This window comes from Camelus bactrianus, chromosome 2 (assembly GCF_048773025.1).
Source record: "Camelus bactrianus isolate YW-2024 breed Bactrian camel chromosome 2, ASM4877302v1, whole genome shotgun sequence".
Taxonomy (NCBI): domain Eukaryota; kingdom Metazoa; phylum Chordata; class Mammalia; order Artiodactyla; family Camelidae; genus Camelus; species Camelus bactrianus.
Window position 1 is genome coordinate 26,965,540 of NC_133540.1, and position 26,271 is coordinate 26,991,810.

Here is a 26,271-nt window from a genome sequence, read left to right on the forward strand (position 1 = left end):
ATGCACAGCAGAGCCCTCTGCATCTTCACTGAGCTTACTCTTGAGGCATCAGTTAATTCCTTGCATTTTATAGGGAAAGAAATAGGATTTTTTATTTTTATTTTATTCTTTTTTTTTAATTTTATTTTTTGTTGAGGGGGGGAGGTAATTAGGTTTATTTATTTATTTGTTTTTAGAGGAAGTACTGGTAATTGAACCCAGGACCTCAGGCATGCTAAGTATGTGCTTTACCACTTGAACTGTACCCTCCCTGCCGAAATAGGATTTTTTAATCAATGAAATTAACTAAGAGGCAGAGATGATCGCCCTGCTCCTGGGAAACTGTTATTGAGGAATTAGGGTGGTGCCCGGCTGGCTGCCACCCTCTGTGGGTGTGTGTTGGGGGGAAGCCAGCCTGAGAAGTGGGCTGACAGGTCCCTTCCTTCAGACACTCTAGGGGATCTGCTGAGAAGCCAGGGAAGCCCCACAATTAACCTCACTGGCCTAGATGTTTATGTGCCTTGTCTCTCCATTGAACTTGGGTCTCAGGCCTGAGCCTGGAGTCTCCAGGCACCTGGAGAGAATAGAGGATGGGGAGGGAGGGTAGCTTTTTTGTCAAATCAATGCATTGACCGCACTTTCAAGAAAGACCACTGTCTGCATCATGGCTGGCACGTCTTCAAACTGCAGTCCCTTTGGTTCAGAATCACCAGCCACGTGAGGAGAAAGAGAAAGAAAACCATGGTCAGGGTGACCCTTTCCACTGAGAAGGAAGCTGTCAGGAACACAGTTTCTGCTGCGGCTGCCAGGCAGGATGCTGTGATAGCCGATGGCAGGTGAGCTCAGAGAGGAACAGGGCTCCAGGCCAGCTTCTCCAGGACAGAAGGCAGAGAGAAGGGATGTGGCAAGGGGAGGGAGCGGGTGCTCCTACCTGGCGGGACTTCTGCTTCTGTCCTTCCTGAGGCCACCAGGAAGACGTGTCACCTGCATTGCTTTTGTAGGGCTTTGAACCTAAAAATGGAGACATCAGTGCTCTGCCTTCTATGTGCTTCCAGTTCTAGCCCCACGGGGATGCTGCTGTATCTCCTACATTGCACCCAGGGCGGGCACATGGCAGGCACTCAGTACACATTTGTGTGCGGAAAGAGCGATTATGATCTAACCTGGCATCTCATCAACACAGACACCGTTCCAGAGGACACTGGGAAGAACTGAAAATCGGCAATCGTCAACTCCCTCTAGGAAATGTTTCCAGAGTCAGTCAAAAATCACTATAGCAGACAAATGCCCTGGTTTCTAGAAAGAATAAAAAAGAAAAGAAGAGAAAAGAAAGGAAAGGAAAGGAAAGAAAGCGGGAGGGAAGGAGGGAAGGAAGGGGTAAAGAAAAAGTCATTAAAAAAAGCGGCGTTATACCGCAATAAAGGTGTTAAAAAAAAAAAAAAACTAATAAAGGCCAAAGACCTTACAAAGGAAAAAGAAAAAACAAGGCATGGGTGAGACTATAAGAGAAAAAACTACGAGAGACAATCAAATGCAATGTGCACATAATTTCCTTCCTGATTCTACAATCTAAGTATGAAAAATGCCTTTGAGACAACCAATTTGAATATGAATGAGGTACTAGATATTAAAATACTAATGGTAACGTTATTGGGTATGATAATCGCATGGTAGTTACATTGTTCTTGTTTTTTAAGTCTTTGCCTGTTAGTCATCCAACCTGAGTATTTATAGGTAAAGTGACAGATCTGGGGATTTCTTTAAAATGTATCAGCAAAAAACAAAATATAGCAAAAAGTTGGCGGGGAAGGGATGCGGCTGGCAAAATGTTGATAACTGTTGACACTGGGTTTAGATTCCTCGTGGAAGTTCATTATACTCTCCTTTCTACTTTTGTGTAATTTTGAAATTGTCCAAAAGAAAAATCTTTTAAAAGTCACGGAATCCATAATCTCCTATCCTTGAACTCAGATGTGTCATCTTTTTTCCATTAGTTAATTCAACACATATTGATGGAATCCCTGCGGTGTGAAAAGCATTGAGGGAGGACCTGTGAGGGTTACAGAGCCACACAAATATCAAGTACGTGTTGCGGGGAAGGTATAGCTCAGGGGTAGAGTGTGTGCCTAGCAGGCACAAGGTCCTGGGTTCAATCCCCAGTACCTCCATTTTAAAAAAAAAAGAAAGAAATGAAAACCTAATTACCTCCTCCCCACCAAAAGCACATGCAGGATAAATATCTAGGGTGGCTTCTATTTGGCTGCGTGGGCGTGGGGAACCCTGACTCTTCCCAGATGCTGGATATGTTTGCCTAGAGTCAGCAGGCCACACCCCTTGCGATCTTGGACGAGCCACTTAACCTATCCTAGGTCTCCGTGTTCTCATTTACAAAAATTGGCTAATGGTAGTACTCCCTTCATGAGCTGGTTATGAGTATTAACTGAGATCATAATAACAGGCTTAGCCTAGTACCTACTTAGGCTATTGATAGAGCCAGTGACAGCAGCCAACATCATCACCTGGTTAGAGCAGTCCGCCAGCAGTGATTTGTGCCATTAGAAAGAAGTGCCCTTTTCTCCAGGCTGGGATGGCCTTGAACAAGGGTGAGGGGCTCAGCTGCTGGTTTTACCCCGGAATGGGCTCCCTTGTGTAGGTGAGACAAGAAAGAAGCGGGCAGAGGACAGCCATTCAAGGAATAAGAGCAATTAACACCAAAATGGTGGAAGATTTGACTCCTAGTAGACCTTAAAGCTCAAGATGATGGGAGATTTGACTTCTAGTAGACCTTGAGCTTCATTATACGATCACAGTAATATATTAACATGGCAAATGACACTCCCACAGGTGCCATAACAGGTTCAAGGTTGACCATAAAAGTTCCAAGAGTTGGCAGTGACCCAATTCCTGGAAATCCCAGCCCCTTCCCCAGGGTAGATGGAATGGTTCTCTCGTTGGCATATGAAGCTACAGAGCCCGGAAAAAGTAGCAACACCGCGCCTCGAGGCTTCTCGACTCTTCGGAGTCGGCCCACACTCTGTCCATGGAGTGTGTATCTACTTTTACTTTAACCTGATTCCCCAAACCCCACACCTAGTGGCCTTTCACTCGCCTTCTGAGACAGCCTACACGCTATGCAGTATGTATCTCTCTAAATAAATCTACCTTTACTCAGTTGTGGCTCCCTCTTGAATTCTTTCCTGCATGAAGCCAAGGACCCACGCTTGGCGGGGCACGTCCCAGGGGCTCAGCCAAAACTTGGGACATGGCCATCCTCTTGCCCCACATTCATTTTTCCTGTATCATCTGTCAATCTGTACATCATATGGAGGATCTCTGAACAGGTCTCCCAGGTCCACCCTGATGCCCGTCAAATTTCCCAAAAGGAACAAAAGCTCCAGGACTTGCCTCCAATTTAGCCTGTGGGTGAACATCTTCAGCACTCCAGAAGCAGGTGTTTGGTGCTGACCCACTTGTGTTTGAAGGTTGCCGTGGCAGGACGGCAGGGTAAAGGAAAACATCCATCTATGCAGCCCATGCTTTGCAATTCCCTCCCCGAAGCCCTCTCTGGCCTCAGCCATCAGCCTGTACCTTACCAGGCTGGGGTCAGGCTAAACATGCCATTCCTAGTGCTCAAGGAATACCTGGAAATCCTACTCACTGATTTTAAAATTGTGTTCTCATTTCTCCTAAATGATGGTAATGGGGATGGTGACTTATGTATTAATGTAGATTAACTGCTTGTTTCACTTGGAATGAAAGTCACTTCAGCACTAGGCTTGATTATACCTTATCTTGTTTTGCCTCCTCTTTCGTCTCCTTCCCCTCCCCTCCTCCTGCTCCTCCCCCTCCCTCTTCTTTAATTAAAAGGCAGACTCTGTTATCGCCTACAATCAGGCCATTCACTTCAGCATGTATTTTGCTGTGCGGTGGATTGAGACGTACCATCCACATCCCAGCTGCAGGCGCCATGGCTGCCTCCATGGACAGTCACACAAGTGCACGTCCGTTTCGGAGGCAGAGATGAGGCGAGAAAGTGCCCGACGGTGCGGAGACACGCGCCTCCCTCACGCAGAGCACCGCGCCGTGGGGGAAACGTACGCGGTTCACGTTCACCATATTTAGGTGGGCAGATGCCACATGCAGCTATTCAGAAATCCAAATCCAAATCCAAATCCATTTAAACCCAGTACAGACTGTCTGGGAGGCTACAGAGAAATTTCACTAAGTTGGTGCTTTTGTCCATGTTATGCCGGAGGATTAAAGGGAGCCCTCGTCAATATTAACATCTTTACGGATGCAGTGGTTTAGGACTGTCATTTTCTAGTAAGATGCCCTATCAATACACATACATTTGCATATACTTTAAAATTTTGAATTACATCAGAAAAATGGCAAGTAAAAAATGCTGCCTCAAATAGTCAAGTGAAATTAAATCCAAATTCATACACCAAAGTAGACCATAATAGCACATCCTGCTACACAGTTCCTCTTAACTAGTCCAATAACTAAAACTGTTGCCTTCCAGATAACAAGTGTAGGAAAAAATTTTAAAAGCAAACTAGAGACATTAAATCTATACCAAAGCATGGGGGTGTGAGTCTACATTTCTGAGACACGCCGGTTACAACGACACACTTCTTCCAAGAATCCGCCTGAAATATTGGCCCCAACGGTGTCATGAACAGCAGACTCTCCACTCTTCAGTATGGATTGATTTCTGAAGAGAACCAGGTGCCTCCCCGACAGAATTTATATCAAATGAAAATCCTTGGAAGAAGTTTGAGTAAGCGCTAGAATAGAATTGGAACACATTTTGGGAATGTATTTTAAAGATCTCTTAACAATGTGATTAAATCAACCACTGTATATTAATGTGATTTCTAATTTCAGAAAGATTGTTTTTATCCTTAGACCTACTAAACTGGTTTCATTTGAGAAAAGTGGGAAATTAACATTTGAGTTATTTCCAGGAAAGTCTCCATAGTTTTGATCTCATCCATCATGACTACCCATGATGTGCATATTAAGTTCATTTTCTTCTAACTCCCTGCTCTTCACTGCCTGCCTTTGGTCACGTTATAGCTATATACATTTTTTTTTCTAGTTTCAAAAGCAATACATACTCTTTACAAAAATTCAATTATCATCTATTATCCTACCACACAGAAATGATTACAATTTAGCATCATGTCAGATGGTTTTCTAGGCCAACATATTCGTAAAACAATGCTTACCAAAACAAAATAATTAACAGTAGTTTATCATTTCTTTTACCTTCCTCCCAATAACATATCATGGACAACTTCTCTTATGGAAATGTTTGGTTCTATGAGCCCATTTCTTGATGTGTGGTTGCACAGAATACTGTTTTATGGCTATAGTATAATTTACTTCACCAATCTCCAATGTGGGTAAAACAATATTATAAACAAATGCAAAAAAAAAAATCCTTGTACATACACCTCTGCATATTTTTTCTATTTAAAATGGTTTCTTTAAGGAGTAGGGAAATAGCTCAGTGGTAGAGTGCATGCTTAGCACGCATGAGGTCCTGGGTTCAATCCTTAATACCTCTATCAAAAACAAACTAACAAAAACTCTTTAAAAAATGTTTTCTTTATATATAAAATAAGTAGCTGGTTATATTTTCCCTGTTTTTTTAATCATCATGGATAAATCAAGAATTAAGTAAATGAAAGCAAATTGGCAAATGAACCTTAAAAGGTACATATTTTCATATTTTATGTTATTCAAACACTTACATATGTTGTCATTTGTGTTGGGGGACACTTGTCAGGGATGGTGACGTGGGTTGGTAAGAATTTACCGAAAGCAAGGGAAAGTTTAAGAACAAAGGAAAGTTTAATAGGCATGCTGCTACAGGCAACAGTGGGCCACACAAGTGCCTGCGTGTCCTCCGGTGCAAAGAACAAAGGAAAAGTTTAATAGTTATGCTGATCTAGCAGGCCACCCAGGGAAGAGGTGCCTGTGCAGCCACCCAATGTGAATGTGCAGGGTCTTTTACTGGGGAAGGGGCCGTGAACACAAAGGGATGGGGCAACAGAGTTTTGATTGGCTGTGAGTAAGGTAGGGGGCTTTGGCATATAGGAGGATAGTGGATTTACGGCTCTAATAAGATGGAGACATGAGCTGACACAAACAAGGTAGTGGAATTTACGACTCCGATAAGGAGGAGGCCTGGGCTGAGACAAGTCAGCCTGAGCTACAGTGAGGTTAGTCATTTCCCAGGGCCGTTAACTGTGCTAAGACAAAAGCCCATCAGGAACAGGCAGAAGCCTAAGGGCTGGAAGGTTGGGGGCCTCGGCACGTACCAGGTGGCCCTGCAGTTTGCTATGGATTTGAACCGGAAAATCTGCAGAAGAGAAATCCAGGTCAAGGGACTTAGGACCACTTTCAACAAACCCCTCAAGCCTAGGGCCTGCTGGAGGACAGAACCCCCAGGCCTGGCTCCTTCTCCCTGACTTGTGTTTTGAGGGTTTGACCAAAGTCTGTCTGCACCTCTCTTCTACTGTGCTTTCCTCCGGGTTCTTACACACCTTCCATTCTCACTGTGGGAGGTGTCAGGCTCTGTGCATCCCACAGTCATACTTCCCCCAAAGCAAAGGGAGTTCAGGAGCTGAGAAATATCCCATGCTGATTCGAAGTCCGGGTGTGTGGTGGTGAACTGGAAACAAATAACTTGTTAGAAAGTCCAAACATGAAAACCCTAATAAGATTTCAAAATAAACACTGTTTCCTTGCCATTTTGTTGGACTGCTTTCCATCCTTTTGTAACACAAAATTGTCATTCAGGACTTCTTTCCATGTTGCAATCTGCCATTGCGTCATCCTCGTGTCATGGTGTATTTCTCAACGGCCTATTTGTTTTGAGACTTTTTCCTTTTCTTTTTGCCAAATTCTGTGAACAATGAATTACTTCAGTAGAAAACCCTGTATCATCTTTGCAGAAAGGCCACGTGGGCCATTGTGTTCTTTTGTGCTTTCATTGGCTTGGTTGTGCGTTATAAGAGAAACCGTTTTTAAAAATACAATATTAATAGCCCAGTTTAATGAGAAATAAAATCTAAATGTGCTCCTTTCCTCCCAGGGGATTGTACTGTTTACCTTTAGCAGGGAATCACGAACTACAGGGCTTAGGGAACTCGACTGAGATCACGCAGCTAGTAACTGGTGGAAGCAAGATTCAACCCAGACATTCTGGCGGCAGAGTCCAAATTCTTGATATTACTAAATGTCTGATGCCACTGCACACACCCAGCTTTGTGGTCATGTAAAAAGCTAAGTAATTATTCAAGAAGAGAATTTAATCTGAGGTCACCAGACAGATTCCTGGAAGGTCAAAGCACATCAAACTGAACGCTGGAGGTTAAAGTGAAGTCTGTGCCCTGAATGGTCGGCATTCCAGATCTGTTCCCTTTCATGCTCCCAGAAGGGTGGAAATCAGTTATATCTACCCAAAGCAGACGTATTCTTAGGACTTCTTAGTCTTAAAAGAAACTAAATGTCCCCATTAAAGAAAAATCCTTCCAACACAGCCTTGTGGGGGCTCCCAAAGCTGGGAGCTAGGCCCATGGCCAGATCATTCTTCAAAGGAGGTCTACCAGTTGCCAAACCCAGCAATTCAATTATACAAAGACAGCAACTGAGTGTTTTGCAGCCTCACTCTTAACTATGTGTGGACAGAGATCAGAGAATAGCCTGAAACAAACACATCAAGAAAAGAAACTCAGAGGCCACAGAAACAATACAGGAAGTAGAAGAATGGTTTTAAAAAATCCGCTGTGCATCTTCAGAGCCAAAAAGAACCTATTATGTCTATGAAATGACAAGATATTTTTTTAAAAACTAGAAAAACAGAGTGACACCTTAGAAATTAAACATTTGAAAAGCAAAGTTCTCAATAGCATAAAAGGTAAGAAAATTAGAAGATCAATTCAAGTGGTATATTGTTCAGCTAACCAGAGTTCCAGGAGAGAAAACAGGAGGAAATAAAAGGGGAAACATTAGTAAAGTGAAAATAGAGTGCATTTTTTTTCAGAAGTAAAAGGCATGAATTTCCATATTTAAAAAGGGCCAACTAAGCAAAATAATTAATGAAAAGACACTCAGATCGTGGCAAATCACTGTGAAATATCAGAATACATAGGGAGAAAAAACACTGATGGAGACAGAGAAAGGGAATGGCAGAGATGAGAAGGCAGTGGAGGAGGCTTCAAAATTCTAGGAAAAATTATTTTCAGCTGGGGATTCTATATGCAGCCAAACTATAGAGTGTGTGGGTGGAATAAAGACATTTTCAGATATACAGGGACTCAAAAATCACCTTGCACGTACCCTATCTTAAAAAAACTACTGGAGGATGTATTTCAGAAAAACAGAATCAAATGAAGAAAGGAAAAGACGCTGGGGTCCAGGAAAAGAGAATTCAACACAGGACAATGATAAAAGTAAGTCCCCAAACAATAGCACACTGGGAGAGGAGGAAAAACAAAGCAAAACAAAATTAAAAGCAAAAAGCCGTCCAAACTGGAGTAGAACAGAGGCCATGTGACACATCTGTTTGGACAGTTGAAAAAAATGTTAACAATAGGCCCATAGAAAATCTAATGAAAAAATGAAGTGTTTATTAGCTCTGGGTAAAACATAATGCAGTATATAAACTATGGGGCTCAGCAGTGACAGCATTTATATAGTCTTACTAATGTAAACTATGATTTAATCAAGACATGTACTCTGACTAAGTCGCAGGGAAGGAAAGGGAGAACACAGAGTGTAGGAGGGAAAGCGAAATTCTCATCTCCTGTGACTAGGAGTCAATAGATACAATGTAAAATAGATCAGTAAACAGTAATGTATGTATGTGCAGGGAATCCCAGGAAAAATACATGAGGCTGGGGACATCGATTGCGTCCAGGGAAGGAATTAGGGAGGCTGGGGACCAAGGTGAGAAGGAGACTTTTCATTGTTTTTACCCTTTTTTCTTTTGAATTTTGAATTCTGTTAATGTATCACTTATTTGAATAAAGAAAAGAAATAATTAAAAAGAAACAACAGAGGGGTAAGAGTACAGCTCAGTGATAGAGTGCATGCCTAGCGGGCATGAGGTCCTGGGTTCAATCCCCAGCACCTCCATTAAAAATAAAGAAATAAACAAACCTAAGAGCCCCCACCCCCCGGCAAAAAAAGAAATATCAGCAAGAAGATAATTTTTAGAAACATGAAACAAAGAATGGAAACCATAAGCAAAGTAAAATAACAACCTTCGGAATGGGAGAAAATATTTGCAAATGATGTGACTGACAAAGGTTTCATTTCCAGAATATATAAACAGCTCATACAACTTAATAAGAAAAAATACACAACCCAATCCAAAAATGGGCAGAAGACCTAAACAAGCAATTCTCCAGGGAAGACACACAAATGGCCAATAGGCACATGAAAAAATGCTCAGTATTGCTAATTATCAGAGAAATGCAAATCAAAACTACAGTGAGGTACCACCTCACACCACTCAGAATGATCATCATTAAAAAGTCCACAAATGATAAATGCTGGAGAGAGTGTGGAGAAAAGGGAGCCCTCCCACACTGCTGGTGGGAATGTAGTTTGGTGCAGCCATTATGGAAAACAGTATGGCGATTCCTCAGAAAGCTGAAAATAGACTTACCATATGATCCAGCGATCCCAGTGTTAGGCATACATCTGGAGAGAACTCTGATTCGAAAAGATACATGGACCCCAGTGTTCACAGCAGCACTATATACAATAGCAACCTAAATGTCCATTGACAGATGACTGAATAAAGAAGATATGATATTTTTATACAATGGAATACTACTCAGCCATTAAAAAGAATAAAATAATGCCATTTGAGGCAACATGGATGATCCTGGAGATTGTCATTCTAAGTGAAATAAGCCAGAAAGAGAAAGAAAAATACCATATGATATCACTTGTATGTGGTATCTGAAAAAAAAAAAAAAGATAAAAGAGGGCACTAATGACCTCATCTACAAAACAGAAACAGACCTGCAGACATAGTAAACAATCTTATGGTTAACAGGGGAAAGGGAGTGGGAAGGGATAAGTTTGGGAGTATGAGAATTGTAAATGTTTATCACTATATATAAAAATAGATGAAAAATAAATTTCTGTATAGCACAGGGAACTATATTCAATCTTATAATAACCTTTAATGAAAAAGAACATGAAAATGAATATATGCTACGTTTTTAATATGAAAATCTAGAAACCTGATCCCAGAGTACATGACATGAGTTGTGATTTTAGAGAATCAGTAATCTGCAAATTTCAGAAATTTACAGTAATCACCTAACTGCATTAAATCAACTAAACAAAGTATTCTTAAATATGGCTATGTATACTTGAGTACATAAAGTTTAGTTTTTCCATTAAGTCTTGGAAAAGCTGGGTTCTTACATGTGTTTAGGATTCTGACATTCTGACTTCAAAAACAATCTTACCCCTCAGTTCTGGAGAGCATGTTGCATGCGTCAACCGTTTTAATTCACTTGATCCAGTGGTAACTAATCACTTGGGCATGAGCGGCCAAAGGAAGATTCCCCTAGAGTGGCATCATGGTTTCAAACTCTGTGGTCTGTTGGAGCTCCCTCATGGGAAAAAGAGTCCTTCTTATTAGCAAGATGTCATTTTAACTGAAACATACAATGACAGAGACTAATGGCCGACATCCCACTTGCTCTGCCACACTCCAGAAACTGCTGTATCTCATTTACTCCTTCACTCACTGTGATGATTAATTTTATGTGTGAACTCAACTGGGCTACAGGGGCCCAGACATCTGGTCAAACATTATTCTGAGTGTTTCTGCAATGGGTGTTTTTGGATGAGATTAACATTTTAACTGCCCTCCATGATATGGGTGGGCCTCATCCAATCAGCTGAAGGACTGAATAGAACAAAATGATGGACCCTCTCCTGAGTAAAAGAGATTTCACCAGCAGACTGCCTTTCGACTTCATCTGCAATAACTCTTCCTGCCTGATGGCTTTTGAACTGGAACACTGGTTCTCCTTGGGTTTCCCGCTTGTTGTCCCACACTATAGACTGGATTTACCAACCTCCTTAATCACATGAGCCAATTCCAACAAACAAGTAAACAAACAAATAAATACCCTATTAGTTGTGTTCTCTGGAGAACCCCGATGGATACACTCATTCAAGCAAGTATTTATTTAACATATAGTGTGTGCCAAGCAATAATCTAAGTGGCAGGATAAAGAGTTAAAACTACAGTAAGAGTAAGCTGGCAAAGTTGGCTGCCAAGAGAACGTGCACTTGAATTTCATTTAGGAGCTTGAGGCATCATCAGGCTTTTCCATCAGGCTGACCAAGTTTACTTGAGCACTTGGTTTTTCCAGTCTTGCCTTATCTCTTTTTTCCAGTAGATGGAAGGTTCCAGTGAAATGCTGCAACTCCCCACACCCTAACAAGTCAGCTGCAGAGGACACAGTGCATTTATCTGCTGGTAGTCCAGGCAGCTACCTTTACTTACACTTCTGAGTGGTTCTTAAGCATAGTTTGCCACCTTGGAATACTGCCCAGTATGCAGTCATCCAGGAAGCTTGTTGGACCTGCCTTGAAGTGGTTGGCTTATGAGAACTAGATGATACAAAGAAAACTAGCAAGTGTGCTGGTCTTCTTTGTGAGAGGTCTTTGAGAGGGAAGCATTCACTAATTAGAGAGCTCTAATGAAACCCAACCTGGAGAACAGAATATTCCAACGGATTCTGCTGAGCATCATAGTGTATGTAGTGTCCTGGAAAGTCAGACAGGCAGGTCTGAGTCAAACTCTTGTGTCTGCTCCTTAGTAGCTGATGACCTTGGAGAACGTATCCAACTTCTCCGGCCTTCTAAAACGAGGACAATAATACTGTGACGCAATGCAGTCGCGCATGCGCAGGGACAAGGACGAGGCTGCTCTGTTGCACATGTGCTAATAATCCAAGGAGGCTATTTCTTAACATGGAGCATTGATGTCTCTTTGATCCATCCCACTGCTTGTGAAAGCAGTAGGGGTTGGTTATAAACATTAGATTGCACAGTGCTTCTGTACAGAGGAAGGATCGTAGTCCTCATTTCAAAATTTTGTATTAAGCTTTTAGAACAGAGGTCCTATTTTAGTTCAAAGTACAACAAAATCTTTGTTACTACAGAATGGACGGTGAATGGATGTCCAAAGAATCTGGCCAGGGAAGAGTTAATTCACACTGGCAAGATGACCGTGCCTGGTCTCCCTCTCCCTCCTGGGGAAACACAGAAATGAATGAAAGAACAGGAAATGGAAGGCTTTATTGTTTGTGAGGCAGAGAGCTAGCCCCCAGCCCTCCCCTCCCACCTTTAAAAATAAAGCCTGGAAAATAATCATCTTCTAAAAATCCTAATGCTACCTCGGAAGACTGATTTGTTTTCCTCTGGGGAAGCTAATGAGATCAGTGGTTTTTGCTGGATTAGCTCAGAAATGCTTATTCATAGTAACTTGGTGAAGGGAAAGTGTCAGATAACACAGTTTATTTTGCATCAAGATTATGTGTAACAAAGACGAACTCCAAAGAATTAAGGACAGGAGGGAGGAGAGGAGTAGGGAAAAAATTTCAAAGAAACATTTGCTCAGAGGGGTTATAAAACCTCTTTCAAAACCAGTGTGAAGACTGCAACTGACTTATATTCTAAAAATTGCACCAAACAATTGTGGAAAGTTGTAAAATAGAGATATTACTCTATTGAAACATATTCCTTACTGCCCAACGAAAAGCATAGTAAAATTGTAACTTACTTAAAAGAGCTAAAAATAAAGGCTTGTCGGGAAGTGTCCAAGAAGAATAAAATACTAGTGGAAATTAGGGAATCCTATATATTTAATTAAAATTTTTCAAAAAATTTTATTTATTATTATATTATTTTTAATTTTTTTTATGTTGTGGGAGGAAGCAATTAGGTTTATTTATTTTTAGGGGAGGCACTGGGGATTGAACCCAGGACCTTGTGCATGCTAAGCATGTGCTCTACCACTTGAGCTATACTCTCCCCACTAGTAAAAATGTTTAAGTATTGAATTTTCATGAGGCTCATTTATTATAGAAGTAACTGGCAGTCACAGCTTTTCACATCATTAAATTCCAAGCTACTATTACTTCTCCAGAAAGTCTGGAGGCCAATACTATGGTGACCATAGATCACACAGTTTACTGACAAGCCATCTTGGGAGGAGACTTCTCATATATTTAGAGGAGTACATTTAAACTCTGATTAACTTGTTCAAGTACTAGGGTTTGAATTACAAACACAAAAAAGAGGGGAAAAAAAATCCAAGTAGAGATTCAAATGGTCCTACAGGAATTTGTAAAAATTCAGTGGGCCTTCTATGTATGCGGTACAAGAAACCTTTCTTTTCCTAAAGATTCTACAGTGGCTCCATATTGTCTTGGGAACAAGTTCAAAGTCTTCATTCTGATATGGAAATTGGATTGAGTCACATATTACATCTTTCTTGCAAATACACAGCATGAGTTAACCATCTGGGTGCACGAACCATCTGGACCCTTTACATCAATTCTCTTTATTCCTTACAATAGTGCAATGATTGTCCCCACTCACAGATGAAGAAACTGAGACTCTGGGTGTTGTGCAAATTCTCAAGTTTGCACACCTTTGGGATACAAACCCCAATCACCTACCTCCAGAGAAAAAGCCTCTTTCTTCCTCTCCATTAATCATCAAAAGTGAGTTGTCAGTGGGGAGGGTATAGCTCAGTGGTAGAGCACATGCTTAGCGTGCATGAGGTCCTGGGTTCAATCCCCAGTACCTCCATTAAATAAAAAAAATAAAAATAAATAAGTAAACCTAATTCCGACCCCCCCACCCCCCCGCCAAAAGTGAGTTGCCAAATCCATGCCTTTTGAGCCACTGCTTAAGCTGTTTGCCTTTAGGTGAAAAATACCTCCACCTTCTCTGCTTACCTTTCTAGACCATTGCTAAAGGCGCTGGAGCCATCACAGGGCACCGGATTATACCCACAGGCATCAACGTCCCCCCTCCAGCCCTGGCATGGAACAGACTGTATCACTTCTCACATTTGATTAGTCAGTCTGGCACTCCACCTAACACTTTCTTTGTGATATTTTTTATCTGATTTTGTGCTTGTAAACCTTTCTTTTAAACATGATAGTAGGAACTAGTTTTTAAAATTGCCATGTGCTTCGTTATTTTTTCACATTTAGTGGAGTAATTATTTCATAGATTTAATTTAAAATTTTCTGCGTTTTGGTTGCCCAATATATATAAAACTATACATTAGAAAGATAATTTACTTTTTGGCTTACCACTATATAATGATGAGAATAATCTACTTTTTTGGTGATAATCAGCACTTATTAAGTATGTTTATTTTAAAGTCATTTTTATTTCTAGCAAGTGAAGGGCAGCTATAAAATAAACAACATTCTGAGGACCACCCGACAAAAGACTCCCAAACTTTGCTTCCTGAAAAAGGAATGGGCCTCTTGCAGGACGAGGCAGAAACCAGTGTGCAGAAGTCTGGACCAGAGCAGCTTGGACTGTGTCTGTGAGCTGGTGGCTGTCCACAGCTGTCTGCTACTGGTTCATGACAAGTAAGTGCAGCAATTGCAAGCAATCATTTAAAAACACTTAAGCAGTTTGACATAGTAATTTTATTTCTGTTGACTCAAAATAAAAAATTGGAGTTTGAATTTTATATGTTTGGGGTTTTTTAAATTTTTTCAGTTATTCCACGTTATTATATTTTACAAAATTATCCACAGTGGATTGGAAAAAAAATTTTTAAGGTCCTTACCGCAGATAACTGAGAAGCACTGATCTACAGGAAGGTCGATGTCAGCCTAATGTAAACAATGACATCATCATAATTTTTATGATATATCAAGCCCTGTTATAAAGTCTTGCAACCTAAATGTATTTACTTCTCACAACAACCCTTTAAGGGGGAACGCCTCTGATTTCTCAGGTAAGGAAACCGAGGCAGAGAGAAGATAAATCACTTTCCCAGTGTCGCACAACTGGCATGTGACAAGTGAGATAAGAACTCAGGAAGTTTGGCTGTTGGGTCCTAGATGCTAGTAACTTCTGTCATGAGACTCTATAATAAAATACGAAGAGCCTGTTTCACATGTAAGTGGCAACATATAAAGAAAATCGAGGAATGGTTTAACACCAAAATTCCAGAAGGAAGACATCTGTGGGAGGAAGGAATGCAGGGAATTCACTGGAGAGGGGCACCTGCCAAGCTTCAAGGGTCTGATCATGTTTTATGCCTTAACCTGGTGAGGAATATACAAGCATGTTTCATTCTACTATTATTTTTCTACTATTATATTTCAGCTGTATACAACACATTTTATACACTTTTATGCGTATATACATTTAACAGTTAAAAATATATTTTTTAATTACACATTTTAATTAGGTAAAATTATATCAATTTTACCTAATATGCACTATATTGCGTGTAAATACATATATACAATATACTGCACATATATGTACTGTTCATTGTTTCTAAGATCAGTTTAGAGCTTTAGCTTTTTAAACTTGCATAGTTATCAAAGAAATAAAGCCAACCACAAAATAAGAATCAACAGAATGCAGTAATCCAATCATAAAGGAGAGTCAAATGTGCTTACACATATTTAAGAAATCAATCATCTAAGTTATAAATAAAAGTAGTTCATTTGTGTCCTTTTCTTTAGATTCCACCCATAAGTGATATCATATGGCATTTTTCTTCCTTTCTGGCTTAGAGAATAATTTACTTTAAAATAAAATAAAATTTCCAATGGAATTGCTGTTTTTCTTTAAATTCAATTAAAGCTTATGGCACTGCATAATTGAACTTTACTAATATTCTTATGACTCTCATATAAGAATCTTTGTGCAAGACAGAGATGAATTGAACAGTCATACCTATATATCTGCATTTCAGCCAAAAGTATGAAATTTCCCCTTAATCAATTTTCCCACCTCCATCATGAAGAAGTTCAAAAAAAGTGGACTGACTGAAGGAGTTTTACCTTCTCTCTGTCCCTGGATGCACTTAAATAGATCTTCTGTTAAGAGTGAATTTACTAAAAAGAGCCAACAGGAAGGTTCTAGAATGGAGAGGAAACCGGATCATCTACTTCAAGGAAAAATACAAGCTGCTTGTGTAACCCTGGTCGACAGCACATGGGCCAGGATGCTCCACAGGCAACCTGTCATTATCAAGCCAGAAAGGGGCGGAACTTGCTGTTTCAGGCGCTGGAGGGGAGGCGATGATTGGTATACTTAACAATCAGCCTGGGCAATGGCTGGAAGGACAGACATAAAGGAAGGCTGATTCCAAAGTACGTGCACTTTGCAAGTTGGTCCCAGGACTAAAAGGAGCAGGGGTGGGAGCAGTCTTGTATACAGCCCATTCCTGGGCCACAGTCCTGAGGCTGCACGGTGGTTTGAAGTCAGACCCTCAGTGGCACCCCACAGCGCCCCCACCTTACATCCTGATCCTTCGAAGCTAGTGGCAGAGGCTGGTGGGGTGGAATGTGTTCATCTAGGATTCCAGTGGGAGAATCAATCATTTGTTTCACGCAGTTGTTAGGAGAGAGGAAGATTATACCAGGGCAGAGCATCTTCACGCCAGCCTGAGGACTCGGCAGCTCAACTGGGGCTGATGTGGCTTTTGCTCCTTCAAGAAACATATTTCTGGGTTTTGGCAACCAGAATTCCACCAAACTCCTGGATCCTATTTTGTTCCCATTGCTCCAAGCGGTTTTCCACATTCTAACTTCAAAACTCTCCTTCCCTTCTTGATAGTGAAATCTTTGATCACAGGTGCTGCTTTTTTGACTGGAGAATGGAGGGGCTAGCAAAAGGACTAAAGACAGCATGGCCATGGCTTTGGGAGGCCTTTCATAGCCAATAGAGGGGAGCCTGATACCTGTTCAGCCACTCTGGTTTTGCCTGCCGACCCAGAGCCTATGGGAAGCAAAAATAGCAGCTGCTAAAAATTGCTGATTTCCCCACTTCTGGGCATATATCCAGAGGGAACTCTAATTCGAAAAGATACATGCACCTCAATGTTCATAGCAGCACTATTTACAATAACCAAGACATGGAAGCAACATAAACGTTCATTGACAGATGACTAGATAAAGACGTTGTGGTATATTTATATAATGGAATATTACTCAGCCATAAAGAAGAATAAAATAATGCCATCTGAGGCAACATGGATGGTCCTGGAGACTTTCATTCTAAGTGAAATAAGCCAGAAAGAGAAAGAAGAATACCATATGATATCACTCATATGTGGAATCTAACAAGAAAAAAGAGAACCCTGATGAAACTCATCTACAAAAGAAACAGATTCACAGACATAATAAATAATTTTATGGTTACCAGGGAGAGGGGGTGGGAAGGAATAAAGCTGGTAGTTTGAGATTTGCAAATGTCAACCACTATATATAAAAATAGATTAAAACCAAATTTCTTCTGTATAGCACAGGAAACTATATTCAATATCTTATTATAAACTTTTACGAAAACAAATATATGTATATATATATATATATATGCATGACTGGGACATTATGCTGTACAAGAGAAATTGACACATTATAACAGACTATACTTCAATAAAAAAAAAAAGAATGCTGATTTCATTTACTTACAGTGCTATGTCACTTAACAAAGCTCTTTTGAACAAATCTGACTTCTGCTCATTGCCATGGGGGAAGTGGTCATCTCTGTGCTGAGTCTCTGCCACCTTGCACACACAGTCCTCTGTGTCAGCCTGGAAGGCCACCTCATCACTGGGAAGGCAAGTACCACCCTGGTCTCAGCACTACACAAGGGGGTACAGCCAGACATTGGCTGGTGTTCTGCCTTCCTGTTACTTCACCTGACCCCAACATCCAAACAAAAATAACAGCAGCCCTAATCCAGAGGGAAGAGGCAGGGCAAATCCAGCTGAGTCACACTTTGAGGTCTCCTAAAATTTTTTCTACTTCTGGAAAAGTTCTTATCTGTAAAAAGTGGTGTTAAATGCCTCCTCTTTTCTAATAGAGACATAGTTTTCTTCCATTGCTTGTGCAGCAACAGGGAAATTTAAGAGATGTATGAACAGGGAATTTTTGAAATCATGTTTCAACATCAGTGCTGCTTATATGCATGGACAGTGTATGGTACCCACTCCCCTCCAACCCAAGAGACAGCAGAAGGCAGCTTCAGGACAGTTCCCAGGCCTCCCATAGAAAGATCAAGCTTCCCAATCCCCATTCATCTTATCTCCACGATCAGCATGGGGAACCACAAGGCTCTGAGTGGTAGATGCTGGGGAGGAGCAGGTTTGCCTCCCTTTTACCTTAGGGTGTCATAGTCGCTATTCCAATCTCCAGGGCCAGCCTCCTTTACTTACAGTCAAGGGAAGGCTAGGGAACTAGGTAATATTGCTTCATTCAAATAATCCAGAGAGATCTGTCAAAGAGTAGGCACTCAGCCAGGAAGACATGATCCTTCAGAGAGAAGGAGGCCAAGAAATGTTTCTTTGAGTTAAAAAGAGCATAAAAAAAGAACTTGAGCAAGATGGCAGCATAGGAAGACCTTGAGTTCATCTCCTCCCACAGACATACTGAACCTACACCTACATATAGATCAATTACCCTTGAAAAAGACCTGAGGGCTGACTGAACAGCTTCTGCACATAGAAGAACCATACAGAAATGGGTAAAAAAGACAGAGACATGGTATCCATGGGTGCTACACCCCTGACCCAGAAACTTGAAATAGGGAGGGATATTACTGAGGGTCCCAAGCACAATTCTGGGACACAGTGAAAAAAATGCCAGTTTAAAGGGCACCTGGACTACATAGGTAGGAAATCCAAATGGGTGAGGAACTGCCGGAGCCCTCTCCAGGGTCAGAGTTGCCAGCACACAACACAGGAGCACCTAAATATATAAAGCAAATATAAACAGAAATAAAGGGGAAAATGGACAGCAATACAATAATAGTAGGAGACATTTAATACCCTACTTACTTCTATATATAGATTATCCAGACAGAAAATCAATAAGGAAATATTAGCCTTAAACAAAACTTTCCAAAAATCTATGGGATACAGCAAAAGTCATTCTAAGATGGAATTTCATAGCAATAAAGGTTTACCTCAAAAAACGAAAAAATCTCAAATAAACCATCTGGATTTACATTTAAGGGAACTAGAAAAAGAACAAGTAAAGCTCAAAGTTAGTAGAAGGGAGGACAATAAAGAACAGGTTAAAAATAAATGAAATAGAGACTAAAAAACAATAAAAAGGTCAATAAAACTAAGAGTTGGTTCTTTGAAAAGATAAACAAAATCTACAAATCTTTGGCCATACTCATCAAGAAATAAAAAAAGCCCAAATAAATAAAATCAGAAATGAAAGAGAAGAAATTACAAATGACACCACAGAAATACAAAAGATCACAAGAGAATATTATGAACAATTATACACCAGTGAATTAGACAACCTAGAAGAAATGAATAAATGCCTAGTTTACAATCTTCCAAGACTGAATCATGAAGAAATGGAAAATCTGAACAAACTGATTACTAGGAAGAAAACTAAATCAGTAATAAAAAAAACCCTCCCCAAAAGTCCAGGTTCTGATGGCTCACAAGTCAATTTTATCAAATATTTAAAGCAGAGTTAATACCTTTCCTTCTCAAATTATTCCAAAAGATTGAACATGAAGAAACACTTTCAAATTCATCTGATGAAGCCAGCATTACCCTGATACCAAAACCAAAAGCACCACAAAAAGGAAGATTACAAGCCAATATCCCTGATGGACATAGATGCAAAAATCTTCACCAAAATATTAGCAAACTGAATTCAACAATACATTGAAAGGATCATACACCATGATCAAGTGGGATTCACTTCAGGGATGCAAGGATGGTTTAACATTCACAAATCAATCAATGTGATAAATCATGTTAGTAAAATGAAGTATAAAATTCATATGACCATATCAACAGATTCACAAAAGCATTTTGACAAAATTCAACATCCATTTATAATAAAAACTCTCAACAAAGTGGTTTTGAAGGGAATATAATCAACATGATAAAGGCCATATGTGACAAACCCACAGCTAACATCATATTCAATGGTGAAAAGCTGAAAGTTTTTCCTCTAAGATCAGGAAGAAGACAACAACTCTCACTCTTGCTACTTCTATTTAACATGGTATTGCAAGTCCTAGCCAGAGCAATTAGGCAAGAAAAAAGAAATAAAAGATATCCAAATTGTAAAGGAAGAAGTAAAACTGTCACTATTTGTAGGTGACATGATACTATATATAGAAAACCCCAAAGACTAATAAAGAACTAATAAATTAATTCAGTAAAGTTGCAGGATACAAAATTAGTATACAGAAATCTGTCACATTTCTATACACTAATAATGAACAATCAGAAAGAGAGATGAAACAAACCCCATTTACAATTACATCAAAAAGAACAAAATACCTAGGAATAATTCTAACCAAGGAGGTGAAAGATCTGTACTCTGGAAAATACAAGACAGTGAAGAGAGAAATTGAAGAAGACACAAATAAATAAAAAGACACCCCATGCTCATGGATTGGAAGAATCAATATTGTTAAAATGTCCACACTATCCAAAGCAATCGCCAAACTCAATGCAATGCTTATGAAAATACCAGTGGCATTTTTCACAGAAATAGAACTAATAATCCTCAAATTTGGGAAACACAAAAGCCCCCAAATAGCCAAAGCAATCTTAAGAAGAATCTACAATGGGGAAAAGACAGTTTCTTCAATAAATGGTGTTGGGAAAACCAGACAGCTACATGCAAAAGGATGAAACTGGACCACTGTCTTACATTGTGTACACAAAGAAACACAAAATGGATTAAAGACTTAAATGTAAGACCTGAAACCATAAAACTCTAAGAAGAAAACATGGGCACCCTTGGACATTAGTCTTAGCACTATTTTGGGGTGGGGGGGAATATCTCCTCAGAAAAGGGAAACAAAAGTTTTAAAAAATGGGACTACATCATCTAAAAAAGCTTTTCCACAACAAAGGAAACCACCAACAAATGAAAAGGCAACCTATTGAATGGGAGAAGATATTTGCAAACTCTATCTTCGATAAGGGGCTGATATCCAAAATATATGAAGAACTCTAATAACTCGATATTGAAAAAACAAACAACCTAATTAAAAAATGTGCAGAAGACTTGAGTAGACATTTTTCCAAAGAACACATACAGATGGCCAACAGGCACATGAAAAGTGCTCAACATCATTAATTATCAGAGAAATGCAAATCAAAACCACAGTGAGATATCACCTCACATCTGTCAGAATGGCTATCTTCAAAAAGACAAGAAATAATAAATGTTGATGAGGATGTGGAGAAAAGGGAACCTTTGGTGGGAATATAAAGTGGTACAGTCATTATGGAAAATCCCATTTCCAGCTTCAGATATGTTTTGTTTGGCCAGCATAGTATACTTTTAAGGGGGGGCGGAATTAAGTTCATTAATTTATTTATTTTAATGGAGGTACTGGGGATTGAACTCAGGACCTCCTGCATGCTAAGCATGCGCTCTACCACTGAGTTAGACCCCCATCCCCTGCAGGCACAATATATTTTTGAATGTTTTACTCTTACTTAGTTGCAACCTTAGAGATCTGAGTATTTTGTATTAACAGATAAATAACTGGATTTCCAGAAATCTTTGATAAAGCAGGAGATCTGGCAAAGCTGGCTGACATGCACAAGTGGATCAAAATGCTTTCCCTCCGAGAGCCCCATCAGCCCCTGGCTCTCCTTGGCATCTCTGCTCCCTGCTGGCCCCTGCAGCCATGCACTCTGCCCTTTTAGGCATGACCAATGTTTCCCTACCTAATGTTTCACCAAGGGAGCTCAGACAAAATATCCACACTCACATTCAGACCTGTTAAGTTAGAATTTGGGCCTCAGAAGAGTTTTGAAGTCCCCAGGTGATTCGAACATGCAATCAGGTTTACAAAGAGCTGGGGCTAGACCATGAAGGGCAGGTGGTAAATTTTTCTCTTTTTGAAGCTCCTCAGTGGTACATTTTATTCTTTCACCATTTTAGAAGTACTTCATTTTGTTCTATGAAAACCTTGTTTTCTCATACTCTATTCTTTTCAGTGCCTCACTCAGCCTCAGGGTTTTCTTTCTTTCTTTTTTAAGCTTCTCTTTCTGCTCCATTAAGTTATTTTGGCTGCTCCATTCTGAACCCCTCCTCCAGTTTCTCCACATTCTTTTTAAAGTACAATGCACAAAATTAGAAACAATACCCTAACCATTATTTTACTAGAGTAGAATTCAGTCGAGGTATTTATTTCCGGTTCCTTGTATATTTAACACCTCAGAATCACATTAATGTCTTTTCACAATGCTTTTTTTTTTTTCTTAATCATCATCTGGTTTTTGTTAACAAGGGACTCATTTGCAGAAACCTGAGAAACCACAGTTCAGGATGGAAAATCAAGTTTCGGGGCAAATTAAAGCAATGAATATCAAGCCTCATTTCCTCATTAAAGGGACGTCAATCTTCCTCCAGGGCCATAACCCGATATGCAAAATTAAAGGGGCCACAAGCATGTCTGTAACACTTTCAGTTCTTTACCTATAAATTAACTAATTTATAGCCAATAGGCTAGTCTGTTTTTAGGGAATTTCCAAGCTAATTTGACAACAGCTTTTCTGAGGGTTATTTATTTTTTTCCCCCATTTTACAGACTTTTCCTTTCTTTCCTTTTTGTTTTCGTTAAGATAATCCTCAGCTCTCAGGTTATAACAGAAAAGCTGCTTAGTGGGCGATGGCATTGGAAAACCAGCACACATTTTAGCACATCTTTATAAGATATTACTTTGGCATGCCCATTTTATAGATTAGGAAACTGAGGCCTGGAAAGTTTAAGCAGCTTGCCCATAGTTGACTGCCCACACACCAATATCGCCTGAGTCCTGGCTTTGTTGGTCCCTGGGGAAGGTGAAGCCTTCCATGGCCATCAGCCCCTGACTCTGAACACCCTACAGGACCTCAAGAAATCCAGCCTGGCCCGGAGGGCGGGCGGGAACGGGGTTGAGGGGGGTGTGGTGTTAGGCTTTAGATGCTACTTCTCAGTATCACACATTCGGGCCCGAAACAGATCGACGTGGAAATGCACAAGAAACACTGAACAAGATATTCCAGAGCCAACTGACGCTGTTAGCCTCCCCTAGGAACCCCTAGGGGAAAGTCAAGGTTCTTTTAAAAGTATATAAACCACGGAGAGGCCCTGGCAGGATGCCACCTTTGTAAACTTGGAAACCTTGTCCAGAAATAAATATAAAACTGAAGCTGACCTTCAAGATTCCCTCTAAGCGATCGATAGTGAGAATAAAACCACATCCCTTCACTTCCATACTTCGGGGAGAAAGGAGGGCATTGAGGTCTCTTCGCTTTACTTATGGTCTTCATAAAATGTCTGCCGTGTTAGAACACAAAGTGTGGGGAGGCAAACGGAAGGAGCGAGCTCGGGGCTCGGCGAGAGGAGAGTTTGGGGCCCAAAAGGCTCTGAAATCCCAAAGGAATCCGGACCTGCCGCCTTCGAGAGCCGAGACCCTGCTGCGCCCGATGCTTCCGGGGGCGCCGCTGCGCCCAGGTCCCTGCAGGACTGATCGCGGTGGTCAGTGCCAGCGCACAAAGGTCCTCCCTGGCGGGAAAACACTGGCCTAATCTCATTGCTTTGAGCCAACCGTAAAATGCAGTTTTTCCCCTTTCTCAAAAAAGACCCAAGTATTTGGGGACTGGACAGGACTGTCTACACCGGCTGCCTAGGCCCAGCGTCTTTTCTTTGTGCGTCCGCCTCCAAACCATAGGACGAGATCCCGAGGCGTGCGCTAGAAGCCGGGCGCTCAAGCCTCCTGTCGCCGCGCCAGGGCGCACCACCCACAGACAAGGCGTGGCGACGCGCGTCGCGAGGCCCTCGCGTAGCCGGATCCCCCGCGCGCCGGCCTTTCCTCTCGCTGCCTCTGCGTCCCCGCAACCAGGCTGGAAGCCTTATGAGCCCAGCTCCTAACACACAGGCTGCGCCGAGCCACGGATACTCACGTTTCCAGTTGTTTTCATTAAGTGCGCACACTGTCCTCGGCCACTGGCAATTAGAAGCAAGGGAAAGCGCCCTGAGAGCCGCCTTTCAGGCAGCGAGAAGTGACAAGCAGGCTCCCAGCTAAAAGCCCCTCATTTTCTGCAGGCTCACTCAAAATGCGCCTCGGTGCCGCCAACGCAGCTGCCAGGTTTAATAACTGTGTCAGACAGCCCCTCCCCCCATAAAGAGACACAAAGATGACAGGCTGGGGACTGAGGATCTCACGTTCAAGCCTCAGCCCCTGCAACACCGCAGCTGGAATGACTGCATGCACGGACCAGGAAAAGGTTCAAATGCTAGCCTTGACCTAGGAATTCTCCAAAAGCCTCAGTTCTTTTCTATTCGCTCTGAGCATAAATTTCATGCTCTTCCCAAAGGTACCTGTGAAACAAAATAAGAGGGAAGTGCCTTTCCAGTTAATCTAGCCTGCATCTCGAATGTAAAGGGGACTTACGTAGAGGGAAGCAGCCAACCTCAATCCTATTAATACTTGATTTCTGGGAACTGGTGGGATGTCCTGGCACTTTGCAAAGCCCAGGAAGATCATCGAATGGGGTTTCCCTCACGTTTCGTCGCGCACACGCACGCTCCAGCCTCTGCAGAGGACGCTGGACAGTGGAACCTTACTGTCTGGGGGGGCTTCTTTGCAGATCCTTCTCGACCTGGACCATCTCCAAAGCGCGAATATCTCCTCGAGAGCGACTTGATTTTATCAAGCCGGAAGGAACTGGTGGTTCTATTTTGCAAGTGAAATATCCCACCGAAAGTAGTGCTTTATTTAAAAAAAAAAAAAAAACAGTACATATACAATCCACACAGGGTACCCAGCAGCTTGGCGGCCACTCCCCACGGCCTCCCCGAGCCCCGCCCCGCCCCAAGGGCCCTTTTCCGTCCCACCCGCCCCCCCTGCCACACCTGCCTCTGCCGGGAGTGGTTTCCGTGGAAACTCCGGAGAGCCATTTCTCCCTTCCTTCCTTCTCGGTTACCCGGAGAACTGCGAACTAGCTTTCGGCGGTTCAGGATGGATGGCAGTGGATGCCTGCTTTAAATCACAGATTCACAGAGATTCTCGAGGGTGGTGGGACAGGAATAGCAGGGCAGCGATATTTGGGAATGGAGGTGGAGCCCCGCGAGCCTGCGCGTGGGTGGGGTTAGTGGCATCGCCGACCCCAGGGACAGCGTGGCTCCCCCCTCCCCACTCCCAAATGATTTTTCACTTGGTTTTAGAATGAATTACCTCATTCTCTTCAGCACACTTGATTTTCTCCATTCCGCTTAAGGTGCTATCTATAAAGTTATTTTGCACAGACCAAGCACTAGCTAGCTCCCGGTACAGGTGAGGAGAGGCCTGTAAAGATGTGTGAAGCCATGGGGAGGGAGACCTCGTGGGAGTAATATGTGACTGCGGGGGATTTCTTTGCACTATCAGTCCACAATGATGGCAACAAAATTAAACTCACTATTTCAGGTGAAATTCCGGGTGGGGAAAAGAAGACGGGTGGATGAGACTGTCCATATTTGCTAAACGTTTAAATGTTCATATGACATCTTGATACTTTCGGCTATGGACGTTTTATACTCATCAAACGACAAATCGGTACTCAAAAGTAAAATGAAACAACTCAGTGTGCTTTGTGCAAGGCATTATACAATTGCATACACCCCCCCCCATATATTGGTTTCTTCTTGCTATAAATTGTATGTTTCATATCTGGGTTATTAAAAGTTTGAAATCAACAGCATGCTTAAATTGCTGACATTTTACTTTACACATTATAATATGATGATGATGTTAATTAATCTCTGGGTTGAGAATGAAATATATATTTGTATATGTGTGTATACAAATGCATCTCTTTAAAACTCATAAATGCATTTCTGTTAAGTTCCACATGCTTCTAATTTTCACAAAGGAAGTGATATTTCTATATTTTTCGATAGTTCTATATTTTATAAAACCAGTTTATGTAAAAGAAAACATACAGGAAATTTTTGTCATGAAGCAAAAACCTCATCTAAGAGCCATCTAGTTTA

The 26,271-nt window shown here is 41.3% G+C and overlaps 1 protein-coding gene across 2 annotated transcripts in view; it reads right to left on the reverse strand.

The window, feature by feature from the left end:
* TRIM2 (tripartite motif containing 2) overlaps nucleotides 1-24,383 on the reverse strand; it is a 160,772-nt gene extending 136,389 nt beyond the window's left edge. For both annotated transcript variants that reach the window (XM_045505514.2, XM_045505513.2), the window contains exon 1: nucleotides 24,201-24,383. In XM_045505514.2, the coding sequence (XP_045361470.1) occupies nucleotides 24,201-24,218 (18 nt within the window). In that variant the 5' untranslated portion in view covers nucleotides 24,219-24,383. The remainder of the gene's footprint in view (nucleotides 1-24,200) is intronic.
* Between the last annotated feature and the right edge of the window lie 1,888 nt (nucleotides 24,384-26,271).